This window comes from Melanotaenia boesemani, chromosome 16 (assembly GCF_017639745.1).
Source record: "Melanotaenia boesemani isolate fMelBoe1 chromosome 16, fMelBoe1.pri, whole genome shotgun sequence".
Taxonomy (NCBI): domain Eukaryota; kingdom Metazoa; phylum Chordata; class Actinopteri; order Atheriniformes; family Melanotaeniidae; genus Melanotaenia; species Melanotaenia boesemani.
In genome coordinates, this window is record NC_055697.1 from 16055301 (window position 1) to 16083221 (window position 27921).

Genomic DNA, 27921 nt, shown 5'->3' on the forward strand with positions numbered 1-27921 from the left:
AGCAGCTCTCTGGGACTACATGATTCTTTCTTTAACTGCGCCGAGATTCTGCTTTCAGACCAAGGGTTGTCTGGTCAGCCCATTCAAGATTATATGGCAAGTAATACTCGCATGACTTTTTGTACTCCCTTCCTTCTGTAAGAGTCTGTTTACATCAGCATTCCCCAAGCATATGTCATTCATGCTAATGATGGCAACCATTGTGCTCCCTTCTCTGTGAGTATGTGAAGGTCATTCAATTTGTTCCTAAGGGATTTTGTGTTAAGTGGAGGACTGAGGTTTCAGTGTCTTCACTGTTTAGGTCCTGACTTTGCTTGTGTGTGTGCTGTGGCTCTAGAAATGGCCCCAGTGGAGAAGAATATGTTACACAGACAGGTTCGGTACCATGAAGCCATCTAAGACACTTCAAATCTATAACAAACCAAAGGAACTTGCAGGTAAGGCTCAGAGTTTAGCTTGTTTTGTAGTTTAGATCACTGTGACAAGCAAGGTGACTTATTTGGTCATATCAGACTGGCTGGCTGTTGGAGGTCTCATGCTAATAAGCCCTTATTTCCAAAAAGCTCTAAGAAAACGTATAATAATTGCTCAGCCAAATCTGTTATTCATTGTTTTGTAAGCTTAGAAACCTCAGTCAACTTTCTTATCAGTTTCTCTGTGTTACATTTTAGTGCCATCCAGTCTCTCAAACAGCATTTATCTGTTTTATCACATCCACTACAACCCGACCAGACTGAGTAGGAAGAAGAACATCACACCCTTGAGTGTTGTGGTTTTGTCCACAGATTACAGAGTGGCTGAGAAGTATGGCATTTAGCTTCAGACTGTAAATCTTAGCCCGAGTGAGTCAGGCGACTGAACATAAGTGGTGTACACTGCACATGACAGACCAAATGGATTACCCCTGCCATACATCTGTAATAGATTATACTGTTGGATGCAAAAGTTTGAGCAGCGGATCAAAAATGAGTTTTTCTTTACATGTAAATGCTCTGTTGCTTTTTAACTTCAGAGTTTAAAAATGAGATAAAAGTTTGTATATCTGCTAGTCAGTATTAATCAACCTTTAGTTTATATCTCAGTTTACATACAATCTCTTTTCTGTTGTCAGAAATTAATTCTTTTCATTGTCACTTCAGGATTTTTCATCCACTTTTCCTTGCAGATCACTTCTTTTTAATCTTAGTTTGCTTGCACACACTGCTTGTTAACACTTTATTGGACAAATGATCATATTTGTGCACATCATTGGATATATAAAATGGCTCTGCATGCTAGTTCATGAAATCATAGAATCACACAGAGTTCTCCACATCAGTCATCAAAGACATCCCAGCTGCTTCACTGAGATCAGTCTTCAGCATAAAAGTTTGAGAAAACTGTGTGTACAGACCGCTTACATCTGTATAACTTTAGTTATTTTAGAAAAGAAGTTATAAAGTTTTGTAATATCCTCCAATATTATAATAACACTCTTTCCTATGGTTAAAAATTTAAGTTGCCCAATAAATGGTTAAATATCTCCTCACATATTCAAGCCTGGAGACTTGAGAGAGGCATCTGAAAAGCTCTTCGTTGTGGATTTTAAAGTCTGTTTTTGACCATTCTTTTGTAGGGATATTCCCTTAGGTTTAGTTTCCTAACCAACTCTATTTGCATGCAGAATTTGCAGTCATTTAGAACTGCCGTTTATCTATAACTCTGATCACCACACTGCCTTGCAGAAAAATATTTGCAACCTCATGCTTCACAGTTGGCAAGGTTTCAGTGAATGCTTCTCCTTGCCTTCTCCAGGCAATGTTAATGATACTGATGGATGTTGCGATTAAGGATCAGTTTTTCATGTTTTTTTTTTTTTGTTTGTTTGTTTTTTTTTCGTAATGACTCATTTATGCAGACTCTGTTTATGCTATGTAGAGTGATGCATGACCACTCCTTTGTCTGTGAAGCCTCCCTGCTGGCTCTTTGCAGTCATGTGGGGGTTTTGCCTTTCTGCCCAGAAAGCATTTAATCTGATCGGAATTTTTATTCCTTTAACAGGGTTTTACCTTGAATTCACCTTAATTGCCATATATGATATATTCTTGCACAATACTCCAAACAGTTTAAATGAATGTGTTTTTTATCTTCATTTTCAGATTGTAAGTCAGTTGCTTTAAGGAGCGGAGGAAATAGTTTTTGAGTCTTGCTGCAAGAATTTATCAGGCTCTGCAGTAGTCATTTCATAAAGATTGTTGAAGCTTAATGGTGTACTGCTTTACAAGAAGAGGTACTGTGGCCTAATAAAAGACAATACATAAGACAACCAAAAAGAGAAGCATATTATTAAAAAAGTAAATTAAAAACAACAAAAAAGACAATGTATCAAACAATACAATGAAACAGAAAAACAACATTTTATAAAACTCAGCGATTCAGAGAATACATCCAGTATTTTCTGTTATGGGAATGTAATATTTTCTGAAATGTTGTCTTGTGTTTTCTGTTTTGTTATTATGTTTTTATAGGATTATACAAACTTTGTTGTGTACTTCAATCCTAGTTCCACATTGTTACTTGCTGATATGTGTCTTTTAGAAACGCCATTCAGATGACTAAAGGAAAGGCAAGGTATTGCAAAAAGTGCTATGACTTTTCTCAAAGACATGTTGTTTAAAGTCCTTGCCTGAGCTGAATGCACAGTTATACTCTGGGCTAGAGTAACAACAACAAAAAAACCTCATGAAGAGACTATACTTTGTGATCTAAGACTCCAAATGACAGAAATACCACCACCTGCCTCGCAAATTCTAAATGAAAATTTTGAAAAGTAGTTTATGTGAAAACTAAAAGTGACTCTTTTTAATTAGTCTGTTTTCCTAATTTCTGTACACTAGAAAGACAAATATCAAACTGATGAGAGAGGCAGTGTTACGTCCTCATAGGGACACAATCGCAGATTTAGGAGTTATGGTTTTACCTTAAAAAGCAGCAGCTTGAGATTTTTTTTTTTTTTTTTTTTTTTTTTAACCTGTCCTGTCCAGCATCACAGCAAGCAAAATGATAATCTGGTTGCTGTGTCGTGCTGAACAAATTTGCTCTGCCAAGGGGAGGCCTATGGATAAGGCTCCTCTTGATAATGTGATTAATTTATTTATTTATTTACTTTGAATCATGGAATCTATGTAATCTTGCTGGACCTGACCGGAGGGGACAGAAAAAGATGGAAAATATCAAAAAGAGCAAAAGGGAAAGAAGAAAGAAGACAAAAAGATCACAGACAGAAGGAAACGACCCTTCAATCCACACCATCACCAAACAACAAACAACAAACTGTTACACCTGTACATGAACACACCAGAAAATTTCCTACAACTCTTACAAAGGCAGAAACATACACACAGAAAAAAACTAGTCATTAAGAGTTTTTAAATAATAACCAAATCAAAAAGACATAACGGCGACCAGATACTAACTCACAGGAAAAAAAAATAAAATAAAATAATTATCACTTAAAACCCACTGGACAACTCAGTGACTGTGTCAGCATTCAGAGCATGAGAAACAAGGAGTGATCAGTGATGAAGAGTGATGAGTGAGATCATGCAAATGCGACCACGCCTCCACGGAGGCCAGAGGCAGACCAGGGCCAGAGGCCCGGGCCCCCAGCAGCAGACCCGGAGCACCAACCCAAGCCACCCCACCACGAAGATGACTCCAGCCCCACCCGAAGGGCGGCAGAGGAGAGCCCCAGCAAGAGCCCCCCATGGTCCAGGGGCACAGGTTCCAGTGGGCCAAGATCAGCAGCCGCCGGCCCCGCCAGGGACCGGCTACCCAGGGCAGTCTAAGCGAAGGGCCCAGGGCCCCAGGAGCCCAGAGGTGGCCGCCCCACCCCCCAAAGGCAGAGGGCCTGCAACATGCCTAGGAGGACCAGGCCCCCCCAGACAGTCACCCTGCGCAGGCCAGCACACACCCCGATGTTTCAGCCGCACACCCCGGAAACCAGGGTGCTGTCGGCCCCCTCCCCCCACTCCCCACCTGCACCCTATATAACCCCACACTCTCACCCTCCCCCATGCCACACCCACAATCACTCACCACCACACAGTCATGCCACACACAACCACCCACCATGCCCCGTGGGGGACACCCCAGGCGGACCAGAGGACAGCGAGCCCCAAGCACCCCCCCTTGACCCAACACCCACAGAGCCAGCAGCCCACCAGCGCAGCCACCCCGGGGCAACCACCTCCCCCCACCCGCCCCCGGCCACACACAGGGGGAACAGGGGTGTGAGAGGTCCCCAATACCCTCTCCCTCCCCGATCCTGACTGTTTAGGTAGTGTGTGTTGTGTGCAATTAAAATTGAGGGGCAGTGACCGCAATGAGCTGGGATCCGGGCTACCTAAGTGGCCCCGCCAGACATGCACCGCATGCCATGCCCCCCAGGTGTTGTTTGTGTGTTGTGTTTCTTGTGTTTTGGTGTCTTGGTGCAATTAAAACTGAGAGGCGAGTCGCCACGGGGTGCATCCAAGGAGACCACTGAATGGTCTCCTCCGTTCCACCCCGCATGGCTCCACGCCTCCCAACTCCCTACGTGTGTGTGTGTGTGTGTGAGACAGAGAGAGCGGGAAGTAAGAGGAGTCCGGGGATGTACGTCCAGAGGGAAGCAAACTTCCCTCTGGATGATGAGCCTCTAGTGGCATTAGGCACCCCCGCTCCCCAGGAGGCCCCCCAGGGCAAGACAGGCCAGGAGAGGCCGCCCCCCACGACCGGGCCACTCAGGGACCACAGCCAGTGAGCCGCCACCAACCCTAGAAGGTACCCACCCTCCCACACCCCTAACGGGGAATGAGAGGATGGGGACAGCGGCAGACCCACGGCCCACCACCCCCAGGCCCGCCCAGGCAGCTTGAGATTATTATTTGATTACATTTTAGGTCTGAGTCAGAAAGATTGTTTCACGTAATTTTATATTCCAAACTCGACTCACTCAGAACTGACAACTGATGGACATTTTGTCATTGCCAGCCGTTTAAAGACACTTTGAAGGACTCGGCTTAGATTTGGCTTTTTTTTCATTTAGCTGTTTGCAATAGACACGTTTCAGCAATCCCATGATTTCTTTAGAAACTAACAGTCTAGTTGGTTGTTTTCGTTTCCACACAGGAGCACACTTCTATTTGTAAGGCACTACTAAATTTTTCAGGGGTAGCAGTGGCTTAGGTGTTCTCAAGGCACAAAACCCAGATTTTCTTTATACTATGTAATAAGTCTGTATGATGGAGAAAAAGTACTGTAGGCCTACATATAGAATGTGATGCACTTCATGTGTGAATAAGTGAAACGCAGAACACGTTTTTAAGTAAGACCCATTTATCATTGTTAAGCCTTAAAAAAATCAAGACATCTCAGGAGCTTGATAAATGGCTTCTATTCCTATCCACCCCACCAAGCAAATGGCTTAAAATCTAAAAATGGAAAAACTTTTTGCCTGTAAAGCAGGAGAAGGTGTTTTATGTATGTGGGACACTGTGTACCTACACATTTGGGCATATAATGGTTACTTTCATTCAGCATAATTTACTATTTTTTTAAGTAACTGTAGAAACTAAAATAAGAAATAAATGATCAAAATTTACATCATCAACCTTTGCATGCAGCTATAGATGCAGACTGAGCAATGTCATGTCCCCTTACTCTGCATCCTTGAGTTAGGTAAACATGCTACATTAACTCAAATATATTGATCTGAGGTTTTCCTTCAGATACAGATGAGACCATAATCAAATTGTATGCAGTAGGGGAGGATTGTGAAGAATATGTGGTAGAAATAAATCGGTGACAAGACAGAGGACACACAGCTAGTCATATTTATAGAAGGTGAGAAACTGATACTGAGAGTGTGCAGCAGAGAGACAGAGAGGGAGTGGGCAGGGCTTTAAGTATGAGAGAACAACAGCATGCTGGGCCGGTGGGGCAGAGACGCGGAGTCAGATGAAAGGAAAGAGGGGTGGAAAAGGAGAGTGCATGCTTAAGTGCTTGTAAGTGTGAGTGTGTGTTCTTTTGAGAATGAAACCAGAGTCCAAATGCAAGACTGTGATAAGGGTGAGAGATGCTGGGAGAGGATGAGGAGTAACAGGGCGAGGCAACAGCGAGAGGCACTGAGTGCGTGTGTGTGAGAAATAGTGTGTGAACAGAGGGATGCAGTCATGTCTCTGTGAGAGGGAGCAGCACAGCAACTGTAACCATGCTGAGCCCCAAGATAAAACAGGCACGCCGGGGTAAGGACAGTCCCTCCTCCCTTTTCTCCATCTCTCTTCTAATGTATGTGCTCTTTTTATCATTCCTGCTCCTCCGTTATTTTTTTTATTTCTTTCGTTTTAAATTTCACTCACAGTCTCTGCAGAGCTTCATCTGTCATGTTGTCTTTTTAGTATCATCAGTAATGTTTGCTGTTTGTGCTTTCATTGAAAAAGGCATCATAGAGGGGTAAAAGTGTGATGCTGGAGTTAAATCTGCACACTAATGCTGGTATTCAGCATACTGATGATTATTACCAGCATTTTACTGCCTTTCCTTGCATTATCTGAGCTGAGCCTTCAGCTGTTGTGCCTAGTGCTCAATGAGAGTTAACAGGCTCTACTACTGGGTGATGTAATCCGTCATGCCACCCTCAAGTGATTATCTTCATTCCTAGCAGATTTGATTCTGCTGGAGATGGCTTGTAGTAAACATGGCTGCTGGAAATATATTTCTGCTTCCAACAATGCCTTACATCCTGTGTTTATTTAAGGTTTACCCTACCGACTTGGTTGCAGGTTTTGGCAGGTGGCAGACTCATGGTGGGAGGAACACAAGACTCTTGTAAATCACAACAGCTGACTGTCAAACATAGTTCCTCTAATACATGTTAAAATCCATTTTTGATCAGTAAAGTCAGGACTCACCATATACATACCTCTCACATGACTGTGTGAAGATGAATTTGGAAGCTGTAAATCAGGGGAACAGCTCCTACCACTGAGGTTATTATGATGCAGAGTAAAAATACTTGCTCTGCTCTTTGCAGCAGGTGGTTTGCTGGATAACTGGCACATGCTGTTTCAGGTTGACAGGAAGACAGTTGTTACCTTATCACATGGAGCATCCACATGATTTTGCTTCAAAGACATTTTAACATGACCACAAATAAAACCTGTTAGGGATTTCTGAACTCTTTCTAACATCAATATAACAAATTGTTGGCTTGCATACACTTCAAAATGTCTTGTTCATCTTGAGTTGGGCATGATGCTTCATTTGTCATCTAGCTGTTCTTGTTAGAACTAGACCAGCATTACAAATCAGACCATAAAAGATGATAAAAAGCTTCAGGTGGAGAGTGCAGTATCCACTTTAGCTTTCTTGCCACGTCTTGTGGACTTGCCATCTCTCATTTGCTGTAATGGTATTCTCCTTTGATTAGATTCCCAGCTCTGTTCTCCTCTGACCCTTTTATGCAACATAATTCAGGGCTAATTCAACATCACTGAGCTAGATCTGCCCAAGAAGCTTAGATATCATTGAATCCCAAGAGCGAAGAGCTATATAAGTTATTTGTAGAACCAAATAACTGGACCCCTGAATAATGGTCTAAACAACATTTGAGTGAATGATAACAGATTTGGTAAAGATGTGTGGATAAAATAGGATCAGTAGGAATGTGTCATGCCATGATGTCATTTTCTCATGATTACATCAGTTAAACCTAATCCAAACTGTAGCACAAAAAGATGCTGCATTATCTTAATTACAATATTAAAACATTGTTTTAGTTTTATGTATATGCTGATAAAAATGTATTTTGTAAATGAAAATGATATATTGCTTTGATAATTGTTGAGAGTTCAATAAAATTGGAGAATTCACTGGTTCGTTTTAAACAGAGGGACATCCCGGCTAGTTAAGTTGCATTATGGATCTTATTCTTCATTTTGTTTTATAATGTCAGTGTAATTTTACTTTTCTACTTTAAATGTAGCATTATTTGATCTGTTCAAATGCAGGATTAAGCCTACTTCTCTGTGGTTTATCTTTTGGGTATTACTATGACTCTAGAAGCAGTACATCCACATGGAAGGCAGGTGGTTTTTATGATTGAGGACCAAATCATAGAAGCAGCATATGACTGAGGGCTCACCACACAAACTTCCCCATGCACGTGCTCTCCAATGAACAACTTACTAAACTCAGCAGTTTAAAAAGCTACCACATAACTTGTGTTACAGCTTAACTGCAGTACTTCACCTAGTCTTGGACTGACTGCTGTGAAGATTAGTTTTGATAAAAAGGTTGAACCTTTACATTTGTGTTCTTCATCGATGAATTTGTCATAGGATTTATCATTCTCTTAATTATGTTTCATATCACAGTCTCTGAGGAAAGCATTCCCCTCGTAGGACTTTCTGATTTATAGTTTTTCAGATGAGTGGTTGTTGATATTGACCCTACAGAGAAAATGCATGACTGACCTTACCCTGACTTGGAACATCTGAATGATTTGAGCTGCAGATTACCTTAATGTAGCTGTACATGCACTCCTACTATTACTAAAGGCTGCCACTAGCCTCATTTACACTAAAAATCCATAACTTAACCCATTAATATGTTACTTTTAACCCAGCCTTAAAGCTGATATATGTTATTTTAACTGAATATAACCCATCTTGCTGTTGTAGATTTGTCTAGTAAATAGTTAACCAGCAGGGTGGGTGGTTTTTTATTCTTTTTAGGATGTACTTTATCCTAATCTGTATACATCCTCCACCTATTTTTATTGACAGTTAGCCCATAAAACATAAACTTGAATGTACTAGACGTATCCAGGCCTAGTAATTGTTTATACATTCTAATGCAATTTGGGTAAGATTATTTTTCAAAGCATTACAATTACATTATCTTACCCTAATATTTCTACCTCCTTGATATTTCCTGTGTGTTTAATCAAGATGTGCAAGTTGTGGTCATGTGTGCTTTAAATATAGATTCTGCTCTGGTTGCTTCTGCTGTTGGGAGACAGTTTTTTAATAATTGAGCCATGTATGCTGTACTCTTTTCCTTTCCCAGCAATCATGACTCTGCATTCAGAACATTCAGAAAAGGGAGAAATAAAATGAGGTCTCAGACAGAGAGCTGATAAGCAAGAGTGAGGGAGACAGGGGAGAGAGAAATGGAAAGAGAGATTTCAGTCCAGGCCCTTACAGATACCTTCCCTGCTGTCCTCAGCAGAATACAGGATGCAATTAACAGGAAAAAATGCACCATTGATTCCTCTCTCTCTCCTCCCTCACTGTCTTCTGTTTATCTGTCTTAACTCACTAGGGATCGTTCCACTGTCCCTGTTTTAGCTCTGTACCCCTGGCATACAAATGCTAATATATAATCCATACATGTAATCACTCTGTCCAGTAGCCTAATTCAAACTCTGCAGTAGAGAAATGTACTTTTATATGTACTTATTAGTATCTGAAAAAAAGATAAATGTCCTGGAATAGATAGAACAGATATGATTTAAAAAAGACTTATGAAAAATGATTCTGAATTTTTCTATCAATATGAAAACAAGAAAGACAGTTACAACCCTACTATAATGTATTTGTAGTTCCTTATCTCCTTCTGATGTTTCTAATCCCATAAGCCGTCATTTTATCTCGATGTGTGTGTCCACGCAGCACGGTCAAAGAGCATGGTGTTGGGAGAGTTGTCTCGGCTCTCCAGGCCCTGCTCTCCTCTTGATCAGGAGAAAGCACTGAAGGCGGGCTGGTTGAAGAGGCAGCGGAGTATCATGAAAAACTGGCAACTACGTTGGTTCGTCCTGAGGACCGAAGCGCTGTACTTCTACAAGGACCAAGATGAAAGCAAGGCACAGGTGCATTAATATTACACATATGTAGAACAAAGATGATATCTGACTGCGCTCTTGAATATTTGGCTTCATTTTGGTTCAAAGCCTAAGACATTTAAATTCTTTGTGAATTTATCTGGTTATTTATTCTGTCATTTTCTATACCACTTAGCCCATTTCAGGGTCACGGGGGGGCTGGAGCCTATTCCCACAGTTAGCAGGTGAGATGCAGGGAATACTCTGGACGGGTTGCCAGTATATTGCAGGGTCAACACAGAGAAACAACCACTTATAGTCATTGCTTACCTTAGGTAGAATTTAGAGTAACCAATTAGAGTAAACCAGAGAGAATGCACACATACTATCTTCACACAGAAAGACCACTGTTCGAACAACTACCCAGCTGAGGCTTGAACCAGCGACCTTCTAGCTGTGAGGCCACAATGCTAAACACCACTATGCATCCTTTTTTTCATCTACCACACACAGTCATACCCCTAAACACATATGGGGACATACACATATATATTGGAGTTCAGTGTCTTGCCAAAGGATACTTCACCATGTAGTCAGTTTAGACTACATGTTTAGAATCGATCCACCAACTTTCTGATGTTCTCCTGAGCTACAGTCGTTGTTTATCTAATTAATGTTTGCACTTTTTTTGTTTGTTTATTTTAAAACAGAGTATTCCCAACTCTTAACATGGCAGTTGTGTTCTCTGTTCTTTGAGGTTTAAGTTCTCAAGTGTAGCACAACTTTTCTGTTGTAAATCATGTTTGTTTTTGTTTTGTTTTTTTTTTCTTTTAAAAACTGCTCATTCTACACAATATTATGAGCTTGCAACTATGACTTCTTTCATTCACCCTTCATACAATCTTTCATTAAGACATCCCACACATTCCATCAAGGTCATTGCTTTTGTTATTGCCTTGACACACACACTAATAATGTGGCAACTAGCTCCCCTTTGGTTGTGCAACAATAAGCACTTAGTAGTTGACATTTGACCCTCTCTTTGCTGGAAGCATCAGAAATGCAAGTACCTCCGGAACCGCCAGAGGGATACAGTAAGTAGATGAGGAGGTGTTTTACTGAGTCATCCTTCCCTCCATCATCATTACTTCCCTCTGTTGGACAACTGCCCAGAGTCCAGTGTACTTACAACTCTATAATTTTAACATGCGCTGCACGTCTAAGTCCAGACCCACTGCCTGCCTTTCAGTCTATCTCACACCTTCTTCTGTTTTTTTTCCAACAGGGTTGCATTCCACTTCAGGGTAGCCAGGTCAATGAGGTGCCTGCCAATCAGGATGAGCCTGGTCGCCATCTTTTTGAAATTGTTCCAGGTGAGCAAGCATAGTGGTAGCTCTGTGGTGTAGGGAGGTCATTTTTAATCACATGATACTTGAGCCTATCCCAGCTGGGCAAGAGGAAGGGTACACTCTAACCAGGTCACCGGTCCACTGAAGGGCCAACACAGAGACAAACAACCACTCACATTCACTCCTAGGGAGAATTTATTAACATCGATCAATCTATATTGGTATTTTTGGACTATGGGAAGAATTTAGAGTACCTGAAGAGAACTCAGACATGCAAATTCCATACAGAAAGGCCCCAGGTGAGATTTGCTCCAAGAACCTAACCACCACACTACCTTGCAGTCCTTTTATTAATTAGTTATTGGATTTTGAAAATATATTATTAATTAATGGGTGCAAAATTTTTCATTATGTATTTTAACCTCTTTTCTGCTTGTTTTTTTGTGTCATCACGAAAGGGCTTCTCCAGCTCATTGTACAATTGGGAAAGTCCAGTGCTGCCATAGCCATGTTCAACATAAGTGTAAATTTTTCACTATAACTGTAGTGTATGTGTTTTTGCTAAAAATTATAATGGCACTAAACGGACAGTAGGTCATATCTTCGTAATCAGTGATGAATGGAAGTAAAACTGAAGTCAATGCATGCATGCATGAAATATAAAGAAAAGCAGAAAGGATCTGATTACCTCAGTTTGAGGGCTCAATAACAACATCATTCATTGCTGCTGTTCTTATCATTATAGTCATTATCATTATATATTTTATGCAATACTGTATATCTTGTTATATATAAATATATGCAAAACACACAGTGTCTGCCTTGAAAATCAACTTGCAATAAACAAGTTAACATGCAAAAATACTCTTAACATGTTTAATGATTAAGATGGAGTCATTTCGTCAATAAAATATAAAGATGGAAATGGACTAAAGAAAAAGGCCTGGACAGAGAGAGAACTGCAGCTGAGTGAGAGGCGTGGTGCAGTTGCTGCTGTCTCCAGGGAGCACTACTTTTTCTGGGTTGTTTCTTTCACTCACTGCACACTATCCACCACAGTGCGGGACTAAGTAACTAATGCAGGTACTGCTATAGAGTAATACCTGCATTAGTTATGAATCACAAAGAACCCTTATAAAACCTTCTTTCAAAAGCTGTGTTTTTTTAGGTTTGTTGTGAAAAAAGATAATTAGAGCAATAAGTGAGAATAATGTTTGTTTTTTGTTCGTTTTTTTTTTTTTGTTTGTTTTGTTTTTTTTTTTAAGATTTTATATCCTTTTAAATCTAAAATTGGTTGGTGCTTCAAAAAATTGTTCACTAAGTCACTTGAAAGGAATAAATTTCCTATAGTGTCATCAAAGCTCTTCTGAAATAAGCTAAATGTCAAACTTAAATGTCAAACAGGGTGAGCTCAAGCTGAGCACTCAGAGGAAAGAAAGGCAGAGCTGCATGGCTGTGTCTTTGTACTTCACAGGGATGCTCAAGCTGATAAGGTTATTGAAAACACAGGTCTGCTATCTGTAGTTTACTTGTTTACAAACAATACAGTAATTCTGCTAATACTGATATGAAATCGTTTGCACAAGTGCAATATATTTTGATATCTTTACTTGGTTTTGAGATTTGTTGGTCATTTTGCCATACTGATCCAGGGAGAAATTAGGTATGGCTGTGTTTTCAGGGGGGTCTGGAGAAAAGGATCGAACTGGCATAAGCCACGAATCATTACTGCTGATGGCCAACTCACAGAGTGACATGGAAGAATGGGTCAGAGCCATCCGTAGAGCTATATGGGCTCCACTTGGAGGAGGTGAGATTTTCTAACATATGCACACATGAGTGCAGTTTCTGCATGCTTTAAAGATAGGACTTTAAAGTCCTGGGTATGCAAAAGAAATATTGAGCTATATGTAACCTGACTAGTTGTGTGTTGTGTGGCTGCAGGTGTTTTTGGACAACATCTTGAGGAAACAATGTCATATGAGGCCCAGTGTAACCCACAGAGAACAGTGCCTGTGTTGGTTGAACAGTGTGCATGCTTTATACGGGAACATGGACTCAAGGAAGAGGGCCTTTTCAGGGCCCCTGGACAGACCAATCATGTTCGAGAGCTGCAGGATGCCTTTGACCGTGGTGAAAAGCCAGTGTTTGACAGGTGAGGCAGCAGAAGGGGGCATTTTCTGTAGCTAGCCAAGCCTTTACCTGAGTGGGATATTTTTCTAAAATGAGTGTTTGATTTTTCTCTTATAGTTCCACTGATGTCCACACAGTGGCATCACTGCTAAAGTTGTATATAAGAGAGCTCCCAGAGCCTATAGTCCCTTTCTCCAAATATACACAGTTTCTCTCTTGTGCTCAGCTTCTCACCAAGGATAAAGAAATGGTAATTGTCTGCTATAGACTTTTTTTGATGTTTTTCAGACTCTTGTTTGGGTAATAACAATGCCTTTTTTTCCATTCAAGGCAATCACAGAACTAAGTAAACAGGTGAAATCCCTTCCTCAGGTCAATTACAACCTCCTTAAATACATCTGCAAGTAAGTGAACTATGTTGTGTAAATAACTGTTTAATTCAGTGATGGTCTCTTATGTGACTGATGGGTTTAATTATTGCTGCTTTCATCTTAACTAACTTCCAATTCAGGGTTGTCAGTCTTAAAACTAACAAAATAACATTCAATACACCAACATCCTCAACATCAGAGGAAGTGACATTATCCAATGCATGCCCTCCCTGCCTTCTGCATGTCTATAAATATTACACACTGAGCCCACACAGTAGCCACCATCATGATTCAACCGTTTTTATCAATCATTTTGATCTCACTGAATGAAAAATCACATTTAGGTGGCGCTGTACTGATTGAAATATTGATGTTTTGTGTAATTGTTTTTGGTGTTGTCAGATTTCTTGATGAGGTTCAGTGGCACTCCAGTGACAATAAGATGAGTGTTCAGAACCTGGCCACTGTGTTTGGACCTAACATCCTTCGGCCCAGAGTGGAGGATCCTGTTACCATGATGGAGGGTTGGAGATTATATGTCCAACATATGTTCATTTGAAGCAATTTTGTAACAAAATATTACTTCTACATCTCAAGCACCTTTTTATGTTTGTCATTATAAACAGGAAGTTCACAGGTGCAGCATCTTATGACTGTGCTGATCAGTGAACACTCCAGACTTTACCCACACAAGGAGCCCAGATCTAAAAGCCCACACAGGCCGGAGCTCCAACGCTGCAAAGTAGAATGGGTTTCACAAGAAGATACTGACCCTATGCCTTCCTCAGGTGTAACCTCCAAAACCACTCAAGAAATTCCCCAATCCTCCATGCGTCCTACAGACAGTAAGCAGACTACATCAAGTCCTTTTTCACCTGAAAAGGTTGAGGAAAGTCAGATGGATAGGAAAGATAAAAGTCAGACAGATGAAAGAGTTGATGAAAAAGCAGACAGTAAAACTGAAGGAGGAAGTGAAGTAGCTGTTAGCCCCAGTAAACAGTCTAAAGCCCTGCCCTCTTGGAGGTGCTCCTTCAAGGGCAGTGCAGCCTCTGTAGGGCAGAGGGGGAAAATAGGAGGCTCAGCTGGGGATGTGTCAGCAGCTGGTGGGAGCAACTGGCTGATGAATGGGCTATCATCTCTCCGAGCTCACAAGCGCACCACGTCATCTGGTGAAAAAGTGAAAGACTCTACTTTGTCTCTAAAGGATTCAACCCTCTCTCTTAAAGAAACCACTCTTTCACTTAGGGACTCACAGAGAGACTCTGATGAGGACACTTCTCAAACATCGCTGTCTAACAAAGTCCTCCACCAATCCCACAGACTGTCTGCCTATGACAATGTTGCCCCTTTTAGCTTAAGCTTGCCTGCTGATAACTCGTCCATCTGGACGTCTTTTGAAATCCCTTTATCAGAGCCTGAGGGAAATGATAAGGAAATGAAATTAGAACAGAGTCAAGAGGGACCCAAAGATGTGAGGGGCAGTATAAATACTCTGGACCACAGTGCAAGTGGTAATGAGGAGGATGTTACAGAAGCAAATGAAGATTTTACAAGGATGTTGACACAACTAAAGCAGGAGCTGAAACAACAGCGAATGAGCTATGAAACCTGCATTCGCAGGTAAGACTGAGTCAATTGTTTCTCATATAACCAGCTTTTAAAAAATCTGCATTAAGTGTAATTTATTAACTCCTCTTCTTTTAGGTTGGAGGAGTCCTGTTCTAAATACCAGTCCCAGGTAAACCGCCTTGAAGAGGAACTAGACCAGGAGAGGAAGAAGTTCCACATGCTGGAGATCCGACTCAGGAACTCAGAGCGGGCACATCAGGATGCAGAAAATCGAAATGTCCTACTACAGCAAGAGATGGAGGAATTCTTCAAGACACTTGGAGATCTGACAACAGGAACAACACGGGCCCACTAGACCAGACCAACCTGCCTTCATCTGGTCCTAGAGGAACTCAGCCACTGGGAAGACCAGCCCCAAAGCTTTTAAGACCAAATACCTCTAGTGCTAATTCCCATCTTGCCCTCTTTAATATGTCAGTCCTGTGCCTACTGTGACCAATACAGGTGCCAAACAAGAACTCTTTTGGACCAAGGACCTTTAATTTCATCATTCCATAAATCAGTTTATTTACTCACTAAATTCCTCCCAAAAAGACCAGTCATTGTGGATAACATGTTGTATCTCCATTCACACAAAGTACATTCATTCTTGAACGTAAAAGAAAGAACAAAGTGAGACATTAAAATTCAACTCTTTTATTCACTGGAGTTGAAGGTAGTTTTCATTTCTGATGTATACTGAATAACTGGTCTGTTAGTGAGGCAATTTCAGACCCAAAGGCTAAAATTCACACAACTGGCCTTTCCAAAACCTACCACACAATTTTAACTCTTTGCTGACAGCGTTTGGGCAAAGTCTCAGAAGACTGCAACGTTATCCCAGTGGTGCTGAATGATTTTCTTTAAAATTTACCTGCACTATTGCAACGGGAAAACTCATGCGTAAGTCTATTCTATTGGTTCTATCTTTTAGGAGATCGAGAGGATAATCACATGAAGGGGAAGTCACAACAGTCAGTTGAGATGTGGCCATGAAAGGGTCAGGACATGCGTCACAATCCCCAAAGTGCATTCTGGGAGTTGATTCTAAAGGGTTACTGCCTGGAGTGCCCAACCATTAAAGGGCAAAAGGACAGTTCAGGAATTTGAGACATCAAATACATCCAAAGGTTACCATGACAGGTGACAAATACCTGTTTCCTGATTCTCAGTAAACATACATACATCTATAGTAAAATGTACAGATTGACCACTGACTAGTTATTCATGAAATATACAACACAAAAAAAAGAAACAAAATGTGTATAAATAGTACCTTTGAATGAGATGTACATTACATACAATAGATGCCTCTTAGCTTGAAATAAATATCATAAAACAAAGAGAACAATCGACTTTGCTTTTCTTTCAAAAGAGCTGTGCCATGAAACTCTATCTTCAATAATGTGTGCATGTGCGAGGTAGAACTCAGACGCATCACAGAAGACAGCAGCGTCTGCCACAGAGAAGAATAAAAAAAATTAATAACGGAACTGAATAAGGGCACTTAAATGAAATACTATTAATATCGGACTGCTGCTAACAGAATACCTTAAAAAGATAAAGTGACTAAAATAAAATTAGTCTCTGGTAGCAGTCCCCAATTACAGCACTCATTCCAGTCTGTGGCATGGCCAATAATCAGTGTTTTTAGGCTCATGTCTGATCAACACTTCTTTTCACTTCACATTCAACCTGTTGTCACTCATTCAACAAACTATCACCTACAGACAGTCAGTGTACAGTACGCTACAGTAAAAAACTAAATTCATTCAGGGTAACAGACCATTGGGATTACTTGTTAAAACACTCACACTGACATGACTAGAAAAAAGAAATATTAACTTGGATAAGTTAAGGGCTTCTTTCTACAAGAATCATCCAATTCTGTTTCAGTCCAAGGTAAAGTGTGCTAAAATCTACTTGAAGAGTTAATGTAGATTATTTCAAATGTTAAAAAAAAATTACATAAAAAAACTCACCATGATATTGCAGTGCTAAGAGTACAGTATTAGGATTTTTAGCAACCGCTAAAAAAAAATCGCAGCAATGTGTAAAGTATACTCAGATCCCTTTCTTTCATGACATACGTCACAGTTTCACATCAGAACATACCTTTGATTCTTTGCAGCAAAAATACAGTAATGATACAATTTCAGACCACAATAATTTACAGCAGTTGTAATTCAGGAAGAAATCAACATAAAAACAAACTGTACATTAAAAAGCGCAGCTCTACAAACTAACAAGAGTTCCATTTAACCCGTCCCCATCACATGAACTGATGAAGAGAAGGTTTGCTTTCGTGTGTGTGGATGTACATTATCTGCAGCAGGCCAGCGCACCCAGAGAGGTGTGACTGTCCAAGCTGCTGTCTGTTTCAGAGGCCATAGTGGGGTCACTGCTGGGATCGCTCGGTTCTGTGGACATGGATGAAACATCGTTGGCCGAGGATGAGGAGGACGTTGGCTGAGGAGGGCTGTTGATCACTGCTGCACCTGTGCTGCGAAAAACACATCAACGCATAGGTGTCATTGAAATACACAGAATACTGACATTTTATAATGAGTGTTCAGTAGTTGCATGTTAAGCACCTTAAATGCAGTTTGTTTTAAAAAAGGGTCAATTTCAAGTCCTTGTCCATAGCCATTATGAGGACTAGTGGCAGTCAGCTTGCCCCCAGTTTGTGCATTGCCCAGTTTGTGTAGCATTAACCATGTCTATAGCTATTTGATTTTTTGAGACAACCCCCCCCCTCTATGGAGAAATTAACAGGGACTGCACAAACTATATTTCTATTGGTTCAGTTTAAATGGAACATATCACAAAGAAAAAATAAATGAAAATACTTTTTCCATGTCTGTGACCAAAAGCTGAAGTGTCAAAACCTAACAACTGTCCATGGCTGAACTGAAAATGAGGAATTCATAAGTATTTGAGGGAAAAAAAAAGATACCAGTCAATATTTATTTTCTTCATCAGTTTGGTGTCTAAGCTTTCAGGTTTTACTGCTCATAGTGTAACTACATAGTGTTAGCATTGTAAATACTACAGACCTCAAAAGAAGCAGGCCTGAGGAAGAGATGAGCAAAGTACTCATGTGCCACTCCACACCCCTAAAATGATCTCACTGAATGATTTCAATTGAATGGATACAAAAATGGGTCTGTACTGTATTATTTTGAACAAAATATGTCATGTATATTTCCATAAAACCTTAATAAATGGTGTCAGCTTGTAAAAAAAAAAGCATAAAATCTTTCCATTAGTGTCTTGTTTTCTATTCTGTGGTCACATGACCACCAAATTCATGATATTTTTTACTGTTTCTGTTATCAGACAGCAAACAAGCCCTAACCTTAAATGAAATCTAGTCCATTAAGTAAGCAGTCCATGATCATTTTTTTGATACTGCATAAAACAAATGTATGTTTCACAAAACTATGTGAAAAGTGTGGGTTGTGTAAAATTTGATGGTTCTTGATGATAAACTGGATTGGAGGTATCCATCTGTGCTTTTCTTTGCCCCGTAAATGGTATCTTTTTCCATCCAAATGGACTAATGTGCAGTCCTTAAAAAAGCTAACAGCATGAAGGCTTGATCAAAGGCTGATTGGTTGAAAGTTAGCTTGGGCCACAAGAGCGCCGACAACAACAGATTTAAAAGACCCCAAAGCTGACAGGCTGCAAACACATGCTCAAGCATTATACAGTGCTTGCAATCGCTTGAATGCTTGAACATATTTTTGTATGCTCTCCATGTTAGGGCTTCACAAATACACATCTTCAAGTGATAGGGTTTTGCTGCCCCTTAAAGCCAAAAGGAGATACTGTATATGTGGAACAATCTGAGTTGTGGGCTACTTTTAGTTGTGCTGGTGTTGTCGAGGGTGCTTTAGCTTTGCTCTGTTGTGGTAAAGACAGAAGTCAAAGTGCATAAAGATCTTCTTTGTGATGACACATGAGCTGTCTTTGCTTTTCATCTGCACATCTTTGCTATTCATTGCTTTCGGCTCTCTTTTTGCAATGAACTTAAGTTGTTGTCAACTATAGAGTACTTTTGTTGGTCTTTTACTGGTTCAGCCAATCAGCATTTAATCAACGTGTAGCTTCATCTCCAAACATGCTGTTTGGTTTTTGGAGGACTACTTGTTTGTCCATCTGACATTGAAGGAAAAAAAACTTGCATGCTAGAACTAAGAGTAAAACAGACAGATACCTTGTACAAGTATAATTAGGCCCTTAGTCAACCATACTAGAATGCAAACCAATAGCTAACTTAGGCTCTCAAACAGGCAACTTGTCCCATTAAGTGACTGCATCCCAACTTTTCAGGTTCTTATGTAACAATAGACATTTTGTTAGCATTTCAGCCATTTATTGGGCATGGTATTATTCTTCTCCTTACTCAAATGATTTCAGGTCATTATTTTGCATCAAGTTTCACAAACTTGTGAAACCAAACATTCTGATGACACACCTACATAGAGCCTCTGATAAATACTTCACATGTGTCTCTGACAAACAGATTCCTATTGATTTATTGTAATTTAGCCTTTTATCTTCTTATCTCCTAATGTCATAATGATTACTCACCTAAAGGAGATGGCTGGCCTCTTATCACGCCATTCTTCGTCAACTCCTCCCATTCACTCACTTCTTTGTAAATTAGCTCTGCAAATAAAACCAAGCAAAATGTGAAGTCATGGTGAGGACACAAGGAATAATCATTGATACGTGTATTAAAGAGTGTCCTAAATTTTTCTGTATAGTCGGGATGTATTGCATGCTGTTCAGTCCAAACAGCATTACATTTCGGCTTTGGACCAGCTGGTGTGACCCTTCTAAATATGAGTGAGGGGTCATTATCACCCAGCAGGCGTTAGGATGAGCTCATCTTGCTGAACGACTGAAAGTGATATTTATTCACAATCACAAGTCTCTCCTATGCTTAAAAGAATCAGGTTCCCCCCGAGTGGAAACACTAACTTACAGGTTTTGTTTAACAGATTAGCTGGCGTGTTTGTTAGCTTGAAATCAAAGTCCAGCTATAAAAGTTTACTTTTATCTGACTTTGTGTTTTAAAGTTGCAAAAGCAATGCAATTATATTCTTCTACTAGTTTTTTTTTTTTTTTTGAGTGAATGAAGATCTAAAATCTTGAATATTGGCTAATTTGTGCATGCCAAGTGAGTGCCAGATTGGTTAATAATACACTTTAGATGATAGTGTGATGTGAAATGTTGAGTGTAGTGTTAAGGAGCTTGATATGCTGTCTAACCTTTCCACTCCTCCACAGTATGCTCTCTCTCGTCCAGCTGTTTGTCTGAGATCTTTGGAGGGGGCTGAGAAAGAGAAAATGGCTTGAATGGCACCCTAGTGGTACAGGAGCAATGCCAACTTTCCACTTCAAGTGATGCAATGCAATCCTATGTCACACAGTCATGGATCATGTAGTAGAATCAGTGAACCACTTACAGCTTCCACTTCAGCTGGATCATACCAAACATTAATATAAGGATGCTGCAGGGCTTCATCTACAGAGATACGCTTCGATGCATCAATCACTAACATCTTGGATAAGAGATCTCTGGCTTGGCTTGCTGAGGGGAGATGCAACAAACAGATAAGTTGCAGAGCTATTAATCACACGGCTGTGGACTTGGTACGATTAATGACTTTAAGATTTTTTAGTTTATGATTTGATAACACAAGAAACACTACCTTTCAGTTTGTTGTGATCAGAGTCGGCAGGGAAGAGCACATCTGGGAAGAGTTTCTCAAAGCTGTATCCAGCATAGCGTGGCCGGTTTTCTACATACGTTCTAACCGACTGATTCAGCTTCATTAGAAAATCCTGAGATGGAGTGCCTAGCTGCTCAATTACTTTGTTCCACTGGTCGATGTCTGAAGTAGAAATGTTAAGGTAAAAAAGGCCTTACACAAGCACACAAAGATACAGTTACACACCATAAGGGCAGCATGACATTTAACTTTCTAGTCCACGCACCAGCAGCTCTCCTTTTGTCCACATACAGACACAAACACACCAAGACTACATGATCTACAGTGGTGCTTGATAGATTGTGAACCATTTTAAGTTCCTTATATGCATAGATAATAATGACAATGGCAAAACATCAGTCCTAAACCTAATTATTTACTGAGCATAATGATCCAATGTTACACATCTGTGTGGGGCAGCCAAAATATGTGGAAACTGCTTATTAAGAATTTCTGCACATTCTTTTGTCAAGAATAGCTTAAACTCTGGAGAAACCTGGAGGGCATTCTCACATTGCCTGCTCACTGAGAAATCAATCCTATTAGATTATGGCCAGGACCTTCACCACTCATATGTAGAACATGTGTTTTTTTTTATCTCTGTTAAGATTCAGTTCAAAGAACAATGTTCTTATGTTTTCTTTTAAAATTAATAATCATAATTCAATGCTGCGGCCTGGATGCAACAAAACTAACCCCAAACCATGTTACTACCACCACCATGTATAACTGATGGTATGAACATTTTGTTAAATATGCATACTTCCTTCAACTTTTCCATACCTTGTAATATTGTATCAATTTCATCAATAAATGAAACGACAGGGTGTAATATTTTAATATTATTTTTTTCTACTTTTTAATGGGTTTTCTGTCACTTTTAGGGATTGTATGTATGTCTGAAAATGTTCAAGGCTATATTCATGGAGATATAAAATTATATAAACTATAGTTTACAAACCTAACCACAACTGCATTGTGATGAAACTAAACCTTAACTATTTGTATACTCTCTCAGTAACTACTTTCATTTAATAACTAATTACGTTTTTCACAAAAGATGGGTGCAGTGGAGCAAGAATGTAGGTTATGGAGTCGGATGGGTGGAATAGGAGAGACACAGAAGAATGCTTGGGATGGTGGTGGATCTCCTCACAACAAATGAAGTGATGACATGGTGATCAGTGATGGGGAAGGATACGATCAGTGCCGGGGAACAACACACTTCCCCTGATCATCTCAGCCACTATGCAGCCCACTGACCATACATCCACTGGAGGTGGACATTAAGATGGCAGGGAGATGGTCATGCAAATAAAATGGTGAGGAGAAAAAAAAGAGGACAAATAAACAAATGAAGTAAGAGAAATGCAAACAAAATGACAGGAGTGATAATGAAAACCATGCAGCAACAAGCAGATATGAGAGAGAGAGCGAGAAAGAGAGATCACTGTTGAACAGATAAAAACAAGCAACATGCTGATGACAGTGTACAGCCCATAACTTCCCAACTGCTTCAAATCAAACAGTCGTTAACAGTATAATGTCACTTCCCTGTAGCCTGGAACAAACTGCGGCCAGAAACAGAACAGAGCAGGAAAAAAATCTGACAGAGGCACAAAGATGTTACAAAAACTGGCACAGTTAACCGAGAGGAAGCATTTAACAGACACAAGGATACAGTCCCTTCCTGGGAATAGGATTTTATGACGGACCATTTCTGCCAGAATGCAGCCCACTGACCATATGTCCACTAGTGAAGTTGAATGCAATGAACAAAGTTGATAAGAAGTGAGGAATGCACAACAACAGGTTATTCACATATAAAAGGTTAGTGAGCATGTCACCATGCAGCTGACAGTGTTAACAGAAATATGTCCCTTAAGGTTTCTGAGTCGAAGATACAACAGATCAGACATAAAAATCCAAAACGGGTTTTATAGTATATTGTAACAGTTCATTTTTGTGCAATTACAATCAACAATGATAAGGTTGCTTTGGTCAGTGGCAGATTAAATATTAAGATAATGACTCACCATTAGCTTGGTAGCCCATGCCCAGGATAACTTCTGGTGCTCTGTAGTACCGAGTAACTACGTATGGTGTCATCAGCAGGCCTGTGGCGGCTGTCCGAGCCAAACCAAAGTCCAAAATCTTCAGTGTACAATCAGACTTGACAACTATATTACTGGGCTTGAGGTCCTACAGAGGAGCAAGGAGAGGACTGTGAGTTTGTTCTGTTTATTATGTCAGTAAGAAGCAAAGACTTCATTTATGTAAAAGGTTTAATATAAAAGGTCTGTGACAAAGAAAGAAAACCCCTTAATTACCAATGTGAAACGCAATGGAACTCAAATTACGACAAATCAACCAACTTACTTGTCTTAAGTCACTGTAAGAGTTAGTCAATAAATGCAGTATAACACTATCAGCTAATTCACTGGAGTTTCCCCCTCCATGTTTCTATGCAGTAAAAATTTGCTTATTGATGTTTTTTTTCCTCCTCATCCCAGACAAAGCAGCTGGCTTTTATCAGTACAGAATATTTGTTGGGAGTTTCTTTCAATACATCAAGCAATAACAACCTTTTGAAAATCTCACATTCCCTTACAAAAATAATTTTTTGTTACAAATACATTTTTTTAATGACTTACCTTTATCAATCTTTTATCATTAATGAAATTTCATTCTTGCTGCGATATCATTTGTTTTAAGATGCTCACAGCTGTGTGTTTCTGGCACTAATGGCACAGTTAAGAATTACACATTACTGAGACGATCAGTAGCTTGTTGGTGTGTCAGCAAGATGACCAAGCAGAATTTCATTATACTTGCTGGAGAGTTGGAGTGTGGATAAATGAAAAACATTGGCCTTGGTGGAGGATGAGCGCTCTGAGTGCCCTTCTAGTAACTGATCCATATGAAGACTAGAAGCACTCAGAGAGTACAGACCTCTGCCAAGTCATTGTATTTTCTTTACTTTTTTTTTTTTTTTTTTTTTTGGCAAATGATTGTGGGCATTATTTTTAAGTTAGAAACTCTAATGTGAAAATTATCCCTACTGCCCCATAGTAAAGAATCATTTAAAATATTCCTGGATCCAGGCGGTGATTCAGATTACCTCTAAAATCTAATCACTTGTTTCTTACTCCATTTCTAAGATTTCCTGAAAATTTAATCAAAATCCATACATAACTTTTTAGGTTATGTCGCGAACAAACAAACAGACAGACCAATAGTGCTAAATGCATGATAAAAAATGATGAATTTACCTGCCACAGTCAATATGGAGTCTGTGTCAGCTAATATCAATTTAAAAAAAAATCTGCAAGACATTCTGTGGTTTCTTCAAGGGCAGTTTGTCACCAATGCCTGCTCTGAGTTAAGCACATTTTTATTTATGGTTTTACCTGAAATCCCTATAATAACATATTTTACTGGCAATTAAAGAACTATATTCACCCCCCTAACATTGTGCCAATTGACTGTTGCTCTTACACTCCAGTGTCATGTATCACAGGAGCTCTAACAGTTCAGGACTTCACCCTTCAGGACACTGGCCTTTCATTAGGTAGTTTTTTCCTGGCCAGCTTCTGCTTACCCTGTGAATGATGCCAGCAGCATGGAGGTGTTTGATACCACACAACATCTGATAGAGCAGATATGACAACCTCTCATGATCCAGCTCCATTTGAATGACCTGGCACAGGTTGGCATCCATCAGCTCCATCACCAAGTATCTGACAGAACAAAAACAGCTCAAAATTCTGGCTGGAAACCATTTTAAGAAAACATATGGAGTCCAGTTTAAGTCACACCTCATATTATTTCTAGTTACTTACACATCCTGGAATTCTTCCAATGATTTTTGTGGAGTAAATACATTTAATAGGCCAATAATCTGTGGGTATAAAATTAAATCAATTAAAATTATGCGGTTGTGTTTATTTTTTTAACAATTAATTTATAAAGACTTTAAGCAAACAAATAGCATTGATATTCTGCCAGTTTCAAATACTAAGTCATCTTTAAATAGCTGCACACTTACATTTTTGTGATTGACACATTTCATTAGGACTAGCTCTCTGTACGCCCGCTTGGCATGGGTTTGATTCTGAAACGGCCGACTCAGCTTCTTGATGGCAACATTTCTTTCAAGGACTTGGTCGTAAGCAGAGCTGAAGAATAAAGGTAGCGTGTAAGTTTAAGACATGGTCACAAATTATATATGTCACACAAAACAGTTCTACAGTCTTAAGGTTTGTCCTTCACAAAAGCACCTAATTTACGAGCTTAATTTTAGTTTCATCACCAACAGAAGATGGCATTAAATGCTTGTTGATTCTCAGTAATATTCTGGTGATGTCCTGGAAATGATAACTTACATTTCCTTATGTAGTTGTTAAGCATAACATAGACAAGGTTGAAACACTCACCAGACGATTCCCTGTGCTCCTGAGCCAATGGGCCTTAGATTCTGGTATCGTTTCAGGACTGTGAATGTTGAATCCCCAACATCTACGCTGTAGAACTCTCGTTCTCTTTTGTTTTTGTTCATGGCAAATTCTTCAATTAATGCTTTCTGTGCATCCAAAAATGTCCACTGAGAAGAAGGAAAAACAGTAAATTTTTTTTCAGGAAATCCTTTACAGCCAAGACAGCAGATTAGGAGGGAAAAAAGACACTGCTGCACTTCACACTTAAGCACTGCAGTTTTCAACCTCAGCAACTCTGCAAACACACATGGATGGAAGATTTGATATCATAAGTTGTGCATTACAGCAGGCCACACATAGGTCTACTTCATCATATGAAACATAACTCCCTGAGTGACTCTGCCACTTTGGAAAATCAAGCCCAGTGATAATTCCCGTGAGTTTGGAGTGTAGCCCAGAACTCCAGCTCAGTTCTACATGCAAGTCCTCCACAGACACATGATAACTGGGTCAGGTTGCGGCAAGCTACAGTGGACCCAACTAAAACACACCACAGAGATGCCAATTTGCATTTATGACATACATACCCATGTTCTACTTTTAGTTCATCAAAATTAACTGAAATTCATAAATAAATAAATAAATAATCAAACAACTTCCTTTTCTCCCATTTTTATACAAGCTACATAACCAGCCTCTCCACTCACCCAAGCTCCACACACACAGTCCATATGAGGGATGCAATTGCCAGAATGAAGTGAGTCAGCTCCCCTTCTGTTCCTTCAACGTCACAAAGACGTCCATAACATTCACCTCCCTCGCAACATGAAAATAGACTTGCTGCTTCTTTTTATATTACACACAGGAAGTCAGTCCGAGCAATCATAACTCGGGAGTATGTAGAAATGCACAGTTGTGTGTTACTCATACAGCACAAACCATTTTTTTTTTTATCAGTAGTGGCTATCCATGAGGAGAATCAAGCCAGATAAGGTTGAGATATGTAGTCTCTTGGTATCTTAAAATGCCATAAATTCCTACTTAGTCAGATGCTGTGTTAATATTAATGCACCTGCTGGGAGATAACATGAATTAATGCTTACAACGCATGCTGCATCAACAAATTCCTCTAAATCAATTGCAGACTTTTAGATTGCAGTTTTATGTCAGCGGCAGTATTTGCAGGGAACACAGCTCATTCTGCAGTACTCCTGAGCTCCGGGGATGGATTTGACAGCAGGGAGTTATAATATGCTTGCTGTAAAAGCATAAATAGAGCTGGATCATTCCTAGAGCGCTGCTTTCTAATGAGCACACCTTTTGTTGTGTGTAAACATGCAGCATCAGTCTGAGGATTTCATTACAGGCTTCCAAAGTACATACCCAAAAGGACAATTTAGCTACTAACAACTGTGGTTAAGCTCTCAGATATGTGGGTCACAAAATGCTCACATAAAACTTTATATAACCACTTAATAAATGATGCAGCTCTTGTTGTTACACAGGCTTATCACATTCAAACAAACCAGTATTAAAATAAATCACTCATCAACTGATGGAAAAATAAAGGGCAAATATCAAGCAGCTATATTTATAATAATAGTTTAAAAAAATCTGATCCTAAAAGGTCTTGTTTTGCTCAATCCAAATTGGAGACATTGATTTCCAGTGCACCCATCCAATCTAGGATAGAGGACGAAAAATAGAAACTGCCTCGCTACATCTCCAAGGCGGAGATTATCGGCGGACACTGATTGAGGCAACACTATAGATACATTATCCACCTTTCCTCCACGGCAGGGTGGGTTAACCTTGACCACACTAACCGCCGTGTTGTCCTGTTGGCAGGCAAGTAAATAATTGTGTGGAAAACAATCGTGCGTGCCAGATTAAGCCGGCCGGACACTGCACAAGAAGACATCATCGCAGTAATAATAATGGCACCCGTATCGAGCAATGACAGCGCTGTTCGGAGGAACCCAGCTGAAGCGCTGAAGGCGCTTATATCAGCCTCTAACCACTGTTAACGGGGTGTGTGGATGCATTACATTAAAACGACACGAATAAACTGGAAATTTGATATAAGATGAGCTGCAACGCAGCACAACAGCCCCGGTGTGGCAGCATGCAGCCAGCGACAGACGACCCTCCCCCACGGCCAAACAATAAGCACGTCTGAGGAGCTAAGGTGTGAATCCTCATCTTACCTCTATCATCAAATCAAGAAACGATCGATCCTGTTAGCGGTGAAATGTTCCGTAGCGCCTGACAATTTGTTTATGCCGCCGCTCAGGAATGATTTATCCCGTTATGCGACTTAAAAATACATGACCTCACCAAATTCAATGCCTACGTTTCCATCTGTCTGCTACTGACAGGCCAGGACGCGCTGTGCGCACA

At 40.1% G+C, this 27921-nt stretch overlaps 2 protein-coding genes across 7 annotated transcripts; one reads left to right on the forward strand and one right to left on the reverse strand.

The window, feature by feature from the left end:
* On the forward strand, window positions 1-16636 carry arhgap22 (Rho GTPase activating protein 22). 4 transcript variants are annotated; one of them, XM_042009980.1, is made up of 11 exons: window positions 1-96; window positions 338-437; window positions 9693-9889; window positions 11127-11214; window positions 12872-13000; window positions 13135-13345; window positions 13441-13573; window positions 13654-13727; window positions 14097-14218; window positions 14321-15314; window positions 15399-16636. In XM_042009980.1, exons 1-11 carry the CDS (start codon window positions 94-96, stop codon window positions 15616-15618), a joined length of 2271 nt encoding a protein of 756 aa, XP_041865914.1. In that variant the 5' UTR covers window positions 1-93; the 3' UTR covers window positions 15619-16636. The 4 variants fall into 4 exon arrangements, with proteins under 4 accessions (XP_041865914.1, XP_041865915.1, XP_041865916.1 ...); XM_042009981.1 differs by having other exon boundaries at window positions 24-216; XM_042009982.1 differs by lacking the exons at window positions 1-96; window positions 338-437 and adding an exon at window positions 5927-6263.
* Window positions 15944-27916, reverse strand: mapk8a (mitogen-activated protein kinase 8a). 3 transcript variants are annotated; one of them, XM_042009985.1, is made up of 12 exons: window positions 27729-27916; window positions 25522-25688; window positions 25134-25263; window positions 24928-24986; window positions 24687-24825; window positions 23122-23287; window positions 22287-22358; window positions 21026-21208; window positions 20780-20904; window positions 20583-20646; window positions 19899-19976; window positions 15944-17800 (listed from the first exon to the last, which is right to left on the reverse strand). In XM_042009985.1, exons 1-12 carry the CDS (start codon window positions 27735-27737, stop codon window positions 17625-17627), a joined length of 1368 nt encoding a protein of 455 aa, XP_041865919.1. In that variant the 5' UTR covers window positions 27738-27916; the 3' UTR covers window positions 15944-17624. The 3 variants fall into 3 exon arrangements, with proteins under 3 accessions (XP_041865919.1, XP_041865918.1, XP_041865920.1); XM_042009984.1 differs by lacking the exon at window positions 22287-22358 and adding an exon at window positions 22767-22838; XM_042009986.1 differs by lacking the exon at window positions 22287-22358 and adding an exon at window positions 22767-22838 and having other exon boundaries at window positions 17705-17805.
* Between the last annotated feature and the right edge of the window lie 5 nt (window positions 27917-27921).

Excerpts from the sequence above, each read along its gene's own strand:
- mapk8a (XM_042009985.1), bottom strand. Across the intron at positions 25,264-25,521 it reads GGAGCACAGGGAATCGTCTG|CTCTGCTTACGACCAAGTCC; the intron begins GTGAGTGTTTCA and ends TTTATTCTTCAG. Across the intron at positions 21,209-22,286 it reads GTTGTTCCCCGGCACTGATC|ACATCGACCAGTGGAACAAA; the intron begins GTATCCTTCCCC and ends TTTCTACTTCAG.
- arhgap22 (XM_042009980.1), top strand. Across the intron at positions 11,215-12,871 it reads TCTTTTTGAAATTGTTCCAG|GGGGGTCTGGAGAAAAGGAT; the intron begins GTGAGCAAGCAT and ends CTGTGTTTTCAG. Across the intron at positions 13,001-13,134 it reads ATGGGCTCCACTTGGAGGAG|GTGTTTTTGGACAACATCTT; the intron begins GTGAGATTTTCT and ends GTGTGGCTGCAG.